The sequence below is a fragment of the Anomaloglossus baeobatrachus genome, chromosome 8 (assembly GCF_048569485.1).
Source record: "Anomaloglossus baeobatrachus isolate aAnoBae1 chromosome 8, aAnoBae1.hap1, whole genome shotgun sequence".
Taxonomy (NCBI): domain Eukaryota; kingdom Metazoa; phylum Chordata; class Amphibia; order Anura; family Aromobatidae; genus Anomaloglossus; species Anomaloglossus baeobatrachus.
This window is the reverse complement of record NC_134360.1, coordinates 45,790,804-45,807,783: the sequence shown is the minus strand read 5'-3', so window position 1 is coordinate 45,807,783 and position 16,980 is coordinate 45,790,804. Positions and strand designations below refer to the sequence as shown.

At 52.1% G+C, this 16,980-nt stretch overlaps 1 protein-coding gene across 3 annotated transcripts in view; it reads left to right on the top strand.

The window, feature by feature from the left end:
- Positions 1–26: 26 nt before the first annotated feature.
- Positions 27–16,980, top strand: part of XPC (XPC complex subunit, DNA damage recognition and repair factor) — a 94,490-nt gene continuing 77,536 nt past the window's right edge. Inside the window, exons 1-2 of one of the 3 annotated variants that reach the window (XM_075321552.1) lie at positions 27–185; positions 10,828–11,029. In XM_075321552.1, coding sequence (XP_075177667.1) covers positions 92–185; positions 10,828–11,029 — 296 coding nt within the window. In that variant the 5' untranslated portion in view covers positions 27–91. Of the gene's footprint in view, positions 186–10,824; positions 11,030–16,980 lie in introns of all 3 variants that reach the window. The other 2 variants (XM_075321551.1, XM_075321553.1) reach the window with 2 other exon arrangements.

The window sequence follows — 16,980 nt, the reverse complement described above, 5'->3', positions numbered from 1 at the left end:
CCAATCAGGAGTGAGCTGTGGAGCACGTGACTTCCTTTGCGTTTGTTATACAACAGCAGCATGTGTGGCTGAGGAGGCAGTGCGGAGCGGGATGGGGAAGCGCCGAGGCTCCGCGGATGTGCAGACCGACTGCAAGAAGCCGAGGAAGCAGCCGGGGAAGAGGGCAAAGGCCGTACGGGGCAAAGGTGGGCGATAACCGCAGCCGCTGTCACTGCTGTGTGTACAGGGGTCATCAGTGAGAAGGTCCTGACTCCGCCCCTTCTCTCCATAGCATATCCCTTTAGAGGGCTTCTCTAGTTTTATGTAAATTAACCTTAAAAGGGTAACCCATAAAAAAAAATAAAATATATATATATATATATATATATATATATATTTTTATTCTGCTGTAAGCATTGCATCACATGACCCTGGCAGCCAATCACAGATGCGCATTGTTAGTCTCTGCGGTTATCTGTAGTCACTCGGACTGGTAAAGGGAGAAATTATAAATTAAAAACTTTTATCTTAAAAGCGGTTTCCCAGCTTTAGTAAAGAGAGGCTGCCAAATCTTCATAAAGGCAAGAAGGAGGCGCGCTGCTTCCCCCACTGCGCCAGCGATGCTGCTCCCCCCCACTGCGCCAGCGATGCTGCTCCCCCCACTGCACCAGCGATGCTGCTTCCCCCACTGCGCCAGCGATGCTGCTCCCCCCACTGCGCCAGCGATGCTGCTCCCCCCCCCCACTGCGCCAGCGATGCCGCTCCAATGGTCAACAAGTGAAAGTGGAAAATCCCTTTAAGGCCGAATATGGCGCTTTCCAGTGATCGACCCCTTGATGGCTCATACGACACCCCGCGGCTCTTTCTACGTCAATGCGCTACTGCCTGGCAGTGCTACAGTACATCTGGCAGGTGCAGGGCTGGCGGTGACGGAACCGCCCGCTGTGTCTATTCAGATAGATGCCGTGATTGCAGTTATCTCTGATCCTGACTGTTAGAGCATCTACAAGGATGGCACGGAGCGTGCTCAGCCATGTACTGTCACTTCAGGTTGCCGTGATGTGATCACACAATTTGGGACGGGAAAGAGTTAATATTTTGTGTATTTTCAGTTTAAGATCTCTGCTTGCTGTTAGTGAATGGAAAGACCCTGTTGTGATGGTGTGATATTGTGGGTTTTGTATCATTTTGTGTAGGTTCATATTTTAGGTGTGGTGCTCTGTCCTTTCTGTGTATTCCTTTGTGTACATTGTCCTGTTTGCAGGTTAATCGCCCCCTGCCGGACCTGGAATTCACCTAAACTCTGTTTACCTGGGGGATTATTCATTCTGGCTGAGAGACGAGAGAGAGAGAGAGTAAAGGCCCTGTCACACACAGAGATAAATCTGCGGCAGATCTGTGGTTGCAGTGAAATTGTGGACAATCAGTGCCAGGTTTGTGGTTGTGTACAAATGGAACAATATGTCCATGATTTCACTGCAACCACAGATCTGCCAAAGATTTATCTCTGTGTGTGACGGGGCCTTAAGATTAATCCTCTGGGGGAGAAGCTGCGGCTACAGGCATCATCCCTGAGAGAAACCCAACTTCCCTGGAAAAGGACGGCTGGAGGATTGTGACTGATACCCGGGACATTTATTTCTTTAATGGACTACTTTACCCTCTGTGTGGTGGATTATTTGATGGAATAAATGTTCTTTGGATTGTTTAATCATCTTGCTCTTTTTATTGTGTGATATTGGGAGAAGGACCCCGTGACGACACCCATCTATATCAGAAGGGTACGGATCTGACAGCTCTGACAATGTTATTTACAATAGACAAGTCCCTGTTAACACTATCAGCACAAGTCTACTCATTTGTTACAATGTACAGTTAGGTCCAGAAATATTTGGACAGTGACACAAGTTTTGTTATTTTAGCTGTTTACAAAAACATGTTCAGAAATACAATTATATATATATATAATATGGGCTGAAAGTGCACACTCCCAGCTGCAATATGAGAGTTTTCACATCCAAATCAGAGAAAGGGTTTAGGAATCATAGCTCTGTAATGCATAGCCTCCTCTTTTTCAAGGGACCAAAAGTAATTGGACAAGTGACTCTAAGGGCTGCAATTAACTCTGAAGGCGTCTCCCTCGTTAACCTGTAATCAATGAAGTAGTTAAAAAGTCTGGGGTTGATTACAGGTGTGTGGTTTTGCATTTGGAAGCTGTTGCTGTGACCAGACAACATGCGGTCTAAGGAACTCTCAATTGAGGTGAAGCAGAACATCCTGAGGCTGAAAAAAAGAAAAAATCCATCAGAGAGATAGCAGACATGTTTGGAGTAGCAAAATCCACAGTCGGGTACATTCTGAGAAAAAAGGAATTGACTGGTGAGCTTGGGAACTCAAAAAGGCCTGGGCGTCCACGGATGACAACAGTGGTGGATGATCGCCGCATACTTTCTTTGGTGAAGAAGAACCCGTTCACAACATCAACTGAAGTCCAGAACACTCTCAGTGAAGTAGGTGTATCTGTCTCTAAGTCAACAGTAAAGAGAAGACTCCATGAAAGTAAATACAAAGGGTTCACATCTAGATGCAAACCATTCATCAATTCCAAAAATAGACAGGCCAGAGTTAAATTTGCTGAAAAACACCTCATGAAGCCAGCTCAGTTCTGGAAAAGTATTCTATGGACAGATGAGACAAAGATCAACCTGTACCAGAATGATGGGAAGAAAAAAGTTTGGAGAAGAAAGGGAACGGCACATGATCCAAGGCACACCACATCCTCTGTAAAACATGGTGGAGGCAACGTGATGGCATGGGCATGCATGGCTTTCAATGGCACTGGGTCACTTGTGTTTATTGATGACATAACAGCAGATAAGAGTAGCCGGATGAATTCTGAAGTGTACAGGGATATACTTTCAGCCCAGATTCAGCCAAATGCCGCAAAGTTGATCGGACGGCGCTTCATAGTACAGATGGAGAATGACCCCAAGCATACAGCCAAAGCTACCCAGGAGTTCATGAGTGCAAAAAAGTGGAACATTCTGCAATGGCCAAGTCAATCACCAGATCTTAACCCAATTGAGCATGCATTTCACTTGCTCAAATCCAGACTTAAGACGGAAAGACCCACAAACAAGCAAGACCTGAAGGCTGCGGCTGTAAAGGCCTGGCGAAGCATTAAGAAGGAGGAAACCCAGCGTTTGGTGATGTCCATGGGTTCCAGACGTAAGGCAGTGATTGCCTCCAAAGGATTCGCAACAAAATATTGAAAATAAAAATATTTTGTTTGGGTTTGGTTTATTTGTCCAATTACTTTTGACCTCCTAAAATGTGGAGTGTTTGTAAAGAAATGTGACAATTCCTACAATTTCTATCAGATATTTATGTTCAAACTTTCAAATTAAACGTTACAATCTGCACTTGAATTCTGTTGTAGAGGTTTCACTTCAAATCCAATGTGGTGGCATGCAGAGCCCAACTCGCGAAAATTGTGTCACTGTCCAAATATTTCTGGACCTAACTGTATCAGTCTGGTTTCCAGATTTGCACAGGTCTAAGATTTTATGGACTGGATGCAATTGGAGAAAACCCTCAGCTGTAAGGCTATGTGTGCACGTTGCGTAAATACATGCAGTTACGCTGCGCTTTGTAGCGCAGCGTAACTGCATGCGTCCTGCGTCCCCTGCACAGTCTATGGAGATTGTGCAGGGGCCGTGCGCACGTGGCGTCTTAGAGCACAGCGCCTCGGCTGCTGCCCGAAGCGCTGCGTTCTAAGAAGTGACATGTCACTTCTTCCGTGCGCTTTGCCGGCAGCTCCCGCTCTGTCTATGGCAGGAGCTGCAGGCAGAGCGCATGGAATCTGCTTTTTTTTTTTTTTTTTTTTTCTCTACGGACATTTGCTGCAGCGATTTGAAGCACACGTGTGCTCTTCAGATCGCTGCAGAAATTTCTGCAGGGCTAGTATGCAACGTGCGCACATAGCCTAAGGCTGCTTTCACACATCCGGTTTTTGCTGTGCGGCAGAATACGGCGATTTGCGGGAAAACCGCATCCGGTTTTTTGTTGTTTTTTTCTTCAGCGCTCTATTGGGAGACCCAGACGATTGGGGTGTATAGCTACTGCCTCCGGAGGCCACACAAAGCACTACACTAAAAAGTGCAAGGCCCCTCCCCTTCTGGCTATACCCCCCCGTGGTATCACGGGTTCTCCAGTTTTCAAGCTTTGTGCGAAGGAGGTCAGACATCCACGCATAGCTCCACAGATTTTAGTCAGCAGTAGCTGCTGACTATTTCGGATGGAAGAAAAGAGGGCCCATATAGGGCCCCCAGCATGCTCCCTTCTCACCCGTTGATGGTGTTGTAAGGTTGAGGTACCTATTGCTGGTACGGAGGCTGGAGCCCACATGCTGCTTTCCTTCCACATCCCCCTGAGGGGCTCTGAGGAAGTGGGATCCTGCCGGCCTCAAAGCTCTGACGCCGGGCTCCATCCACAGACCCATTTGAACCTGCTGGATACGGAGCTGGAGTACCGTTCAGGGACATGGCTCTGCACCATTACAGGTACTCTGTGTCCCCGTACACACAGGCACAGCACACTCCAGACTTGCTGGGTGTGCTAGTGCGCCGGGGACAGTAAAGGGTTACAGTCACTGCAGCTTTGCTGAGTGACTTTGTGTATTGGGAACTACCGCGCCGGACGCTCCGGGAGCGGCGGCGCGGCTGGGACTTGTAGTTCGCCGGGGACTGGGCGCCGACCGCGCTTTTACGGCGGCGGCGCTTATAAATCCAGTCCCCGGCTTCTGCGGCCTAGTGCCGCTTCGTTCCCGCCCCCTCCCTGTCACTCAGGGAAGGGGACAGGCGCTGAGCAATCAGCAGCGCCGAGGGCTGGAGCCTTTTTACATGCTCCAGCCCTCTCACTGCACACTGTCGGACGCCGGATTCCCGCTCCGACTTGGGGCACGCCCACGGCCCGCCCCTCCTCACACGAGCTGGGGAAGACGCCGGCAGCCATTACCGCAGTCCGAGCTCGGACTTTCGGCAACCAGGCAGGACTATGGCGACCATGCACCCGCTTATAGGCGGGCGGTAAGCGGCACACATAGTGCTGACCCCAATATATACTGCAGTGTACATGTGTATTTTAACTGCATAGGTCGCTATATGCCCGCTTGGAGAGCGACACATCAGCAGCAGGAAAGCAGGTGTGCTAAGGCACAGGCTTTCTATGCTGCTTGTATTGCACGTACTGAAGTGTTCATTTGTATTTATGCTTGTATGCTATACGTTGCACTGTACAGTCGCTAGTCTTAGCTATATTCTCCTGGAATGGCTAGACTACAGCAGCTGAAAACCAAGGGTGCTGGGGCACAGGTTTTTTTCTATGCTGCTTGTATTGCATGGGCTGCAGTGTGCATTTGTACTTGTGCTTGTATGCTATACATCGCACTGTATGGTCACTCTTCTGGGCTATATTCCCCTAGATGACTTGTCTACAGCAGCAGAAGAGCAGGGGTGCCAGGGCATAGGCTTCTATGCTGCTTGTATTGCTTGTGCTGCAGTGTGCATTTGTACTTTATGCTTGTATGCTATACATTGCACTGTACGGTCACCATTCTTGGCTATATACTTCTAGATGGCTAGTCGGCAGCGGCAAAAAAAAAAAAAAAAAAAAAAGGCAACACAGATTTTCAGTGCTGTTTTTACTACATGGGATGCTATTCATGACACCGTCCCATTGTGTGCATGCTCCCCTGTAGCACTTCGTCTGCCGGGGTCTCTAGCACTTCGTCTGCCGGGGTCTCTACTAGTCGTGGCCAAAGAAACCACCTGTCAACCCTGTCCAAGGACAGGGACGGAGTTGCAGTTTCGACAGATATATTGTCATAAGATAGAGACTTGCAGTCCAGACAGGCCATGGGCAATCTTCCTGACCAACCTCATTTGGAACGGGGGGGTCCCAGGAGGACTCTCTGTATGATAAGGCAGCTCTCCAGGACTTTGATCCTGACATCGCTCTCAATCCGGAACACCGGATGGTGACGCCATACGGAATGATCCTATAGCGTCCATCAATGGAAGGTTGGATCTTTCTCCCTCAGCTCCCCCAGTGGAGGAGTCAGCTTCACAGCAGGAGAAGTCCCTTTTCAGTATCTCAAACGGATATTGAGTATTTTTCTGGCCACGCTGACTTCAGAGAAGCAGTCCAGAAACACCACGCTTACCAGATAAGCGTTTTTCTCCAAACGTTTTTTAAAGATACACGTTATCCCTTTTCCCCTGACGTGGTCAAGCGCTGGACCCAGGGTCCAAAGGTGGATTCTCCAATCTCCAGGCTTGCGTCTAGAGACATAGTTGCACTGGAGATGGGGCTTCACTTAAAGATGCCATTCACAGACAGATGGACTCTGGTTGAAATCTGTCTAGGAGGCTATCGGCGTGTCGGTTGCTCCGGCATTCACAGCCGTATAGGCAACCTAACCTGTTCAGCTGTTCTTGCGCAGCTGGCCTTGAGCACATGTACATCTGTACTGCAGAGGCGTCCGTAACCCCGCAATGTCTGCACTGCGACTTACCCTATTAATGCTGTCCTAAAAGTACAGTCGAGGTTTCGGTCCTTCCCAAGCTCGGGCAGGTCCCAATTGTCCTCGTGCAAAAGGGCTACAAAACCTCAGACGGGCTCAGATTCCGGCCGGGCTCAATCACGCCCAGGGAAGGCAGCCGGAGGAACCGCTACCAAGGCGGTCTCCTCATGACTCTCAGCTCTCTCTCTCTCTCTCCGCATCCGCGGTTGATGGCAGACTCCCCCGCCTTTGGCGACATTTAGCTGCCACAGGTCACAGACCGGTGGGTGACGGACATTGTGCTCACGTGCACAGGACAGTGTTCTGTTCTCGCCCTCCGACTCCATTCTTCAGAACGGCCCCACCTCTCCACCGAGCAGATGCCCTGCTGCAGGCGGTGGACGCTCTAAGAGCAGAAGGAGTGGTGATCCCTGTCCCCCCTCAGGAACGAGGGCGAGGGTTTGTACTCCAATCTCTTTGTGGCTCCAAAACAGGATGGCTCCTTCCGTCCTGTTCTGGACCTAAACCTGCTCAACAATCATGTGCACGCAAGGCGGCTCCGGATGGAATCCCTCCGATCCGTCATTACCTCAATGTCTCGAGGAGATTTCCTTGCCTCAACAGACATCAAAGATGCCTATCTCCACGTGCCAATTGCTAAGGAGCACCAACGTTTTCTACGTTTTGTGATAGGAGACGACCATCTTCAGTTCGTAGCTCTGCCATTCGGTCTGGCGACAGCCCCACGGGTGTTCACCAAGGTCATGGCAGCAGTGGTAGCAGTCTTGCACTCTCAGGGACACTCGGTGATCCCTTACTTGGACGATCTACTCGTCAAAGCACCCTCCCTCGAGGCATGCCAACGCAGCCTGAATGTTACGCTGGAGACTCTCCAGACTTTCGGGTGGATCATCAATTTGGCAAGGTCAAATCTGTCACCGACTCAATCACTAACGTATCTCGGCATGGAGTTTCACTCTCTATCAGCGATAGTGAAGCTTCCGCTGAACAAGCAGCGTTCACTGCAGACAGAGGTGCAGTCTCTCCTTCAAGGCCAGTCGCACCCCTTAAGGCGCCTCATGCACTTCCTAGGGAAGATGGTGGCAGCCATGGAGGCAGTTCCCTTTGCGCAGTTTCATCTGCGCCAACTTCAATGGGACATTCTCCGCCAATGGGACGGGCAGTCAACCTCCCTGGACAGGAAAGTCTCCCTTTCCCAGACGGCCAAGGACTCTCTGCAATGGTGGCGTATTTCCACCTCATTGTCACAGTGAAGATCCTTCCTACCCCCATCCTGGGCAGTAGTCACGACAGATACGAGTCTGTCAGGGTGGGGAGCAGTTTGTCTCCGCCACAGGGCTCAGGGGACGTGGACTCAGCAGGAGTCCACCCTTCAGATCAATGTTCTGGAAATCAGGGCAGGGTATCTTGCCCTACTAGCTTTCCAGCAGTGGCTAGAAAGAGAGCAGATCCGAATCCAGTCGGACAACTCCACAGTGGTGGCATACATCAACCACCAAGGAGAGACGCGCTGTCGGCAAGCCTTCCAGGAAGTCCGGCGAATCCTCATGTGGGTGGAGGACACAGCATCCACCATATCCGCAGTTCACATCCCGGGCGTAGAAGAATGGGAAGCAGACTTCCTCAGTCGCCAGGGTATGGACGCAGGGGAATGGTCCCTTCACCCGGACGTGTTTCAGGAAATCTGTCGCCGCTGGGGGGTGCCGGACGTCGACCTAATGGCGTCTCGGCACAACAACAAGGTCCCGGCATTTATGGCACGATCGCGCGATCACAGAGCTCTGGCGGCAGACGCCTTAGTGCAAGATTGGTCGCAGTTCCGGCTCCCATATGTGTTTCCACCTCTGGCAATCTTGCCCAGAGTACTGCGCAAAAATCAGATCCGATTGCAGCCGCGTCATACTCGTCGCCCCAGACTGGCCGGGGAGATCGTGGTACCCGGATCTGTGGCATCTCACGGTCGGCCGACCGTGGTCACTACCAGGCGGGCCAGACTTACTGTCCCAAGGGCCGTTTTTCCATCAGAATTCTGCGGCCCTGAACCTGACTGTGTGGCCATTGAGTCCTGGATCCTAGCGTCTTCAGGATTATCCCAAGGGGTCGTTGCCACCATGAAACAGGCTAGGAAGTCCACCTCTGCTAAGATCTACCACAGAACGTGGAAGATTTTCTTAACCTGGTGCTCGGCTCAGGGAGGGTCTCCCTGGCCATTTGCATTGCCTACTTTTCTTTCCTGCCTGCAATCGGGGTTAGAAAAGGGCTTGTCGCTCGGCTACCTTAAGGGGCAAGTCTCGGCACTATCCGTGTTCTTTCAGAAGCGTCTAGCACGTCTTTCTAAGGTGCGCACGTTCCTACAGGGGGTCTGTCATATCGTACCCCCGTACAAGCGGCCGTTAGATCCATGGGATCTCAACAGGGTACTAGTTGTTCATCAGAAGCCGCCTTTCGAGCCTCTGAAGGAAGTTTCATTTTCTTGCCTGTCACAGAAGGTGGCGTTTCTCGTTGCGATCACATCGCTTCGGCGAGTGTCTGAGCTGGCAGCTCTGTCATCCAAGGCTCCCTTCCTGGTGTTCCACCAGGACAAGGTAGTGCTGCGCCCCATTCCGGAGTTTCTCCCTAAGGTCGTATCCTCATTTCATCTTAATCAGGATATATCCTTGCCTTCTTTTTGTCCTCATCCGGTTCACCGGTATGGAAAGGACTTACGTTTGTTAGGTCTGGTGAGAGCACTCAGAATCTACATTTCCCGCACGGCGCCCATGCGCCGTTCCGATGCATTTTTTGTCCTTGTCGCTGGTCCGCGCAAGGGGTTGCAGGCTTCTAAAGCCACCCTGGCTCGATGGATCAAAGAACCAATTCTAGAGGCCTACCGTTCTGCGGGGCTTCCGGTTCCTTCAGGGCTAAAAGCCCACTCACCCAGAGCCGTGGGTGCGTCCTGGGCATTACGACACCAGGCTTCGGCTCAACAAGTGTGCCAGGCAGCTACCTGGTCCAGTCTGCACACTTTCACCAAGCTTATCAGGTGCATACCTATGCTTCGGCGGACGCCAGCTTAGGTAGAAGAGTCCTGCAGGCGGCAGTGACACCCCCGTAGGGGAGGGCTGTTTCGCAGCTCTAACATGCGGTATTTCTTTACCCACCCAGGGACAGCTTTTGGACGTCCCAATCGTCTGGGTCTCCCAATAGAGCGCTGAAGAAGAAGGGAATTTTGTTACTTACCGTAAATTCCTTTTCTTCTAGCTCTTATTGGGAGACCCAGCACCCGCCCTGTTGTCCTTCGGGATTTTTTTGTTGTTTGCGGGTACACATGTTGTTCATGTTGAACGGTTTTTCAGTTCTCCGATGTTGCTCGGAGTTAATTTGTTTAAACCAGTTATTGGCTTTCCTCCTTCTTGCTTTGGCACTAAAACTGGAGAACCCGTGATACCACGGGGGGGTATAGCCAGAAGGGGAGGGGCCTTGCACTTTTTAGTGTAGTGCTTTGTGTGGCCTCCGGAGGCAGTAGCTATACCCCAATCGTCTGGGTCTCCCAATAAGAGCTAGAAGAAAAGGAATTTACGGTAAGTAACAAAATTCCCTTCTTTTGCCACTGGATGCGGATTTTCCAAATAGACTTTTATTAGCGCCGGATTGTGCTGCATGGCCTTGCGTTGTGTCCGTTTTTTGCCAGATGCGGCATATTTCGCCGATGCGGCGGCCGGATGAAACGTTCAAGTGAACGTTTTTGTCTACGACGAAAAAAATGCATCGCGCCGGATCCAGCGTGATGCGGCGCGATTTACAATGCAAGCCTATGGACGCCGGATGCGGTTTTTTGCACTGCGCATGCTCAGTGTCAAAAAACGGATGGGCCGCATGGAAAAACTTATGAAACTGATCCGTTTTTTTCGCCGCATCCGTTGCATAGGTTTTTGAGCCGGATTGAGCCGCACTACAAAAACCGGATGTGTGCAAGCAGCCTAAGAAGTGCTAGACCTGTAGATTTGGAGCCCCCAGGACCTTATATTACACAGTTATGTCCGGCATGAGTGGCTGTGACGTTCCAGGTCATGTTCACATGTAACCTGAATGCTGCATCCAATCTGCCCCAGAAATAGAGGATAACAGAAAGCAGATTTCTGTGACTTATTTAGGTCCAGATGCAGCATTAACATTCACTGCAGCTTCACCATTTACAGCTTGATTTGATCGTGTGTTTTTGTTTTTTGATGTGTGGGTTTTTTTTTTTTTTTTTTTTTTTTTTTATGTGTGGTTTCCTACAGTAGGTGCTCCGGAGGATGTATGTGAAGATGACAAGGCACCAAATAAGAAAAGCCGAGTCACAGCACCAGGTGCCAGAACCACAAAAAAGGCAGTTAAAGATGCAGAGAAGATGTCCGGGGGAGACGCTGCAGGCAAGAAACCTCCAAGAAACAAGAAGACTGCAGAGAAGAAAGTGAAGAAAGAGGAGCCGGAGAATGAGGTCGAGTGAGTGTATTGTCGGCACCGTTGCTTCACAGAAAAGTATGCATGTTGCTATGGAAACCCCAGAGCGAGCTTGGTATTCACAGTTTTCTTTTTTTTTTTTTCTTCATCGTTCCTTATGGGAGACCCAGACCATGGGTGTATAGCTACTGCCTCCGGAGGACACACAAAGTACTACACTAAAAGTGTAGCTCCTCCCTCTGAGCATATACACTCCCCGGATAACAAATCCAACCAGTTCAATGCTTTGTGTTCAGGAGGTCACACACACACATGCATCCTCTGATTTTTGATTTTTGATTTCAAAGATTTGGAAGAAAAGCGGGTCCAATCTGGACTCCCGGCATGTCCCTTCTCACCCCACTGTGTCGGCGGTGGTGTTAAGGTTGATTTCAGGGCTGGAGCCCTTTTTCATGCCGCGCTCCTTCACCATCCCTCGGGCTCTGGCTTGAAGTGGGAGCCATCACGGTTCTCACTGCTTTGCAGGAGACCGGTCTCCATCCGCAGCCCTGTTCAGGATCCTGACGGACGGAGCGATCACCCCCCAGGGACCTGGCACCTGCGTCTCACAAGCTAAGTACTGAGACGTTATTACCACAGACTGTGGTCTTTCCAGGGGTCCCTTGTACTTTATTATTGGGGAGAGTGTGTTTTATAACTGTGTTAACATTTCCGGCCGGTTCTCCAGTTTTCTCTGGAGAACCGCGCTGATGGTGCCTGCACGCTGGCCGCATGTTTAAATCTAGGCCCCGGCTTCGCCTGAGGCCTAGTTTCGATTCTCTTCCCCTGCATGTCAGTCAGTGCAGTGGGACAGCGTGGCTCCGCCCAGCAGCTGGTCAGCACAGGGAAGGGACACTCCTCACTGAGGAAAGATTCCCTCCCCCGTATGCCTCATTTGCCCTCCGTCCTGCTCTCACAGTAGGCCCCGCCCCCTCTCCTCGTGGAGGCGCAGGCTGCGGACGCCATTTTCTCAGCGTTCTCAATGTCTGCATAACACATTGTGACAAATGGGGGCCTGGGCTGGGGCATCTGGAGGGCACAGAGATGTCTATGTAAACGGTCTGGCAAGTCACAACCTCCGGTTGTGCAGCTGCTTATATACTCTGTTTATATACTCTGCTGGGGGTCATTCTGGACAGAGCCCCCACTTCTGCAGCATGTCTCATATCAGAGCAGTGCTGCAAGGCTGTTCTTATTATGCACTGCTGTAGGCTCGTACTGCCTGTACCGAGCACATAACCACATTGTGATGCCTGCTCTAACATAGTGGTGCCTCAGCCTGGAGGCTCATCCCCAGTGGTCCCTCCGGCTGCTCCAAGTGGGCTCATTACCCCCGGCTTGGGTAGAATCCCTCTCTCCAGGGGACAGCTGTCCCAGACACTGCTGAGCATGCATCAGCACCCTCCTCAGGGCGCTTCTGCTGCTACGGCTCGCTCAGCAAAGCTCACAGAGGATTCTTCATCTGGTCTCAGACCCCGTCCTCCTAAAATGGAGACGCAGGGTCCCCTTTCCCTCCTCGCCCCGCGGCTCTGGTTCACGAGCTGACTTGCAGGACAAGGAGGATGCCTTTACTTGGGGCTCGTACGCTTCTCCATGTACCCCATTGATCTGTCCGGAAGTGACGCAGATGCTAATGATTTGATTGCGTCCATTATATTTGTACTGGACCTCAATCCGCCTGTATCAGGGGAGCACCCCTCTCTGGCAGAAAAGCATCAGTATACCTTGCCTAAGAGAACAAGGAGTGTGTTCCTTATCCACTCCAGCTTTCAGGTCACTGTGACCAAGCCCAGAGCCTGTCCTGACAGACGCTTTCCAAAGCGTGGTTCTGATGACTGTTTCCCCCTTCCACCAGTGGTGGTCAAGGAGTGGGCTCATTCACCAAGGGTGGACCCTCCGGTGTCTAGACTCTCAGCCCGGACAGTTGTATCAGTGGCTGACGGCACCTCTCTAAGGATCCCACTGTCCGCCAGGTTGTCCTTCTGGCCAGATCTGTATATGAGGCGGCAGGGGCCTCGTTCTCCCCATCTTTTGCAGCAGTGTGGGCTCTCAAAGCCATCTCTGCTTCTCGGGAGGAGATGCATTCCCTCATCAGGGACTTTATGCCCGAAATGGTTGCCTTAACTTCCAGGCTTCAGTCTTTTCATCCTATGCCATGTCTGCCATGCTGGAGACTGTCACCGCACTGCGGTGGCCTCGGCTACTTCCCTCGCTATCCGCAGGTTCCTGTGGCTTCGAGAGTGGAAGGCAGATGCTTCTTAAGAAGTTCCTTGCTGGGCTCCCTTTTGCCGGGACCAGTCTATTTGGTGAACAACTGGATGAAATTATTCAGGAAGTTTTTGGCAGGAAGAGTAGTTCCATGCCACAACCCAGGAAACCTGTCCAGGGCAGGAACCAGTCGAGGTTTCGTTCCTTTCGTTCCTCTAACTGGTCGTCCTCTAAGCCCTCGGCCTCGTCCACTAACTCAGCCAAGGTCCGTAAACCAACTGGCGCATGAAGCCGCGTCCTAAGTCGGCAGGAGCTGCTGCCACCAAGGCAGCCTCCTCTTGATTATCTGGCCGCGCCAGTAACGTCCTTGGTCGGTGGCAGGCTCTCCCTCTTGGGCGACGTGTGGTTTCAACACGTCTTCGATCAGTGGGTGTGGGTTACCATCTCCCACGGCTACAGAATAGAATTCTATCCAGCCCGCCAAACAGATTTTTTCTGTCAACCCCCCCCCCTGCTCCAAGGCCGCCGCCTTCTCACAGGCCGTGGCATTCTTGCAGGCCAATGGAGTAATTGTACCAGTTCCCGACTGGGAACGGTTCTGAGATTTCTACTCAAATCTCTTCCTAGTTCCCGAAAAGGACGGTGCCTTCCGACCTGGATCTCAAGCTTCTCAACAAGCATGTTCAGGTGCGGCACTTTTGCATGGAATCTCTGCGATCAGTCAATGACCCAAGGAGTTTTCTTAGCATCCATCGACATCAGAGATGTCTATCTGCATGTGCCAATCGCAGTTTCACACCAGCGTTGGCTACGTTTTGTAATCGGAGAGGAACATCTCCAATTCGTGGCTCTCCCCTTGGGGTTAGCCACGGCCCCTCGTGCATTCACCAAGGTCATGGCAGCAGTGGTTGCGGTTCTGCTCCTCCAGGGGTTGGTAGTGATTCCTTACCTGGAGGACCTTCTAGTCAGGGCTTCATCCAGTGCAGACTGTCAGCGGAGTGTCTCGCTCACTATCGCGGAGTGTCTCGCTCACTCTCGCGGAGTGTCTCGCTCACTCACGCGGAGTGTCTCGCTCACTCACGCGGAGTGTCTCGCTCACTCACGCGGAGTGTCTCGCTCACTCTAGCGGAGTGTCTCGCTCACTCTCGCGGAGTGTCTCGCTCACTCTCGCGGAGTGTCTCGCTCACTCTCGCGGAGTGTCTCGCTCACTCTCGCGGAGTGTCTCGCTCACTCTCGCGGAGTGTCTCGCTCACTCTCGCGGAGTGTCTCGCTCACTCTCGCGGAGTGTCTCGCTCACTCTCGCGGAGTGTCTCGCTCACTCTCGCGGAGTGTCTCGCTCACTCTCAGCGCGCTTGCAAGTCCACTCTGACCCCGACCCAGGAACTTACGTACCTAGGGATGCAATTCGAGACTCTGCTGGCACTTGTGAAGCTGCCCTTAGTCAATCAGCAGTCCCTTCATCTGGCGGTTCGCTCTCTGCTGAGGCTCCGCCGTCATTCCATCAGGCACCTCATGCAGGTGCTGGGTCAGATGGTGGCGTCAATGGAGGCGGTTCCCCTTGCCAGTTCCATCTGCGTCCCCTGCAGCTGGACATTCTCCGCTGTTGGGACAAGGAACCTCTTCCTTGCACAGGCTGGTGGCTCTGTCGCCACAGACCAGGAGCTCTCTTTAAGTGGTGGCTTCGGCCCCTCTCTCTCTCCCAGGGACGCTCCTTTCTGGCCCCGTCCTGGGTGATTCTCACCACGGATGCCAGTCTATCCGGCTGGGGAGCAGTGTTTCTCCACCACCGAGCACAGGGCACTTGGACTCCGTCCGAATCAGCCCTCTCGATCAATGTGCTGGAAATCAGGGCTGTACTCCTAGCTCTCGCAGTTTTTCACCACCTGTCGGCGGGCAAGCACATTCGAGTCCAGTCAGACAACGCGACAGCAGTTGACTACATCAATCACCTAAGGCGGGACTTGCAGCCGCCTAGCAATGTTGGAAGTTCAACATATCCTTCAGTGGACGGAGGACTCCAAGTCCACCATATCCGCAGTCCACATCCCAGGCGTAGAAAACTGGGTGGCAGATTATCTCAGCCGTCAAACCGTGGACAGCGGCGAGTGGGCCCTGCATCCGGCAGTGTTCCGATCAATTTAGCAGGCGGGGCACTCCGGAAGTGGATCTAATGGCAACCCGGCACAACAACGAGGTCCTGGTTTACGTGGCTCGCTCCCACGATCCTCAGGCCTTGGCAGCGGACGCGCTGGTTCCAGATTGGTCCCAGTTCCGTCTGGCCTCCGTGTTTTCCCCCTCTAGCTCTCTTGCCCAGAGTCCTGCGCAAGATCAGAATGGAGGGCCGTTGGGTCGTACTCATCGCCCCAGACTGGCCCAGGCGAGCTTGGTTCCCAGACCTGCTCCGTCTGTCCGTAGAGGTGCTGTGGCATCTCCCGGACCGGCCAGACCTTCTCTCACAAGGTCCGTTTTCCGCCAGAATTCTGCGGCTCTCAGATTGACGGCGTGGCTTTTGAGCCCTGAATCCTTACGGCTTCAGGCATTCCTTCCGAGGTCATCTTCACTATGACTCAGGCTCGGAAGTCTTCCTCGGCCAGGATTTACCACAGGACTTGGAGAATTTTCCTGTCCTGGTGTCGTTCTTCCGGCCATGCTCCTTGGCCGTTTTTCCTTGCCGACCATCCTGTCCTTCTACAGTCCGGCCTGCAGCTAGGACTGTCCCTCAATTCCCTCAAGGGACAGGTTTCGGCTCTGTCAGCGTTGTTCCAGCGGCGTATCGCCCGGCTGGCCCAGATGCGCACCTTCATGCAGAGCGCATCTCACATCATTCCGCCTTACCGGCGGTCTCTGGATCCCTGAGACCTTAATCTGGTCCTCATGGCCTTACAGAAACCCCCCTTTGAGCCTCTTAGGGAGGTTTCGTTGTTTCGTCTTTCACAGAAAGTGGTCTTTCTGGTGGCCATAATTTCTCTCAGGAGAGTCTCTGATTTGACTGTGCTCTCTTCGGAGTCACCCTTTTTTGTTTTTTTTTCACCAAGACAAGGTGGTTCTCCGTCCGACTCCGGGCCTTCTCCCTAAGGTGGTGTCTCCTTTCCACCTTAACCAGGACATTTCATTGTCCTCCCTTTGTTCGGCCCCTGTGCATCGCTTTGAGAAAGCGTTGCATGTTTTAGATTTGGTGCGGACGCTCCGGATCTGTGTCACCGCTGTTTTTTTTTTTCAGGCGGTGCACCTCTCTTTTTGTGCTGACCACAGGTCAGCGCAAGGGTCTCTCGGCTTCTAAACCGACCCTAGCTCGTTGGATTAGGTCGGCCATATCCGATGCCTACCAATGTTCTCAGGTGCCTCCCCCGCCGGGGATTAAGGCGCACTCGACCAGAGCTGTCGGTGCCTTTTGGGCTACGGCTCAGCAGGTCTGTCAGGCTGCCACTTGGTCTAGTCTGCACACCTTTTCGAAGCACTACCAAGTGCATGCTCATGCTTCGGCAGATGCGAGCTTGGGCAGACGCATCCTTCGGACGGCTGTCGCCCATTTGTGAAGTTAGGTTTCGCCTACTTCTCAGTTTCTGTTTATTTCCCACCCATGGACTGCTTTGAGACGTCCCATGGTCTGGGTCTCCCATAAGGAACGATGAAGAAAAAGAGAATTTTGTTTACGTACCGTAAATTCTTTTTCTTATAGTTCCGACATGGGAGACCCAGCACCCTCCCTGTTGCCTGTTGGCAGCTTTCTTGTTCCGTGTGTTTTC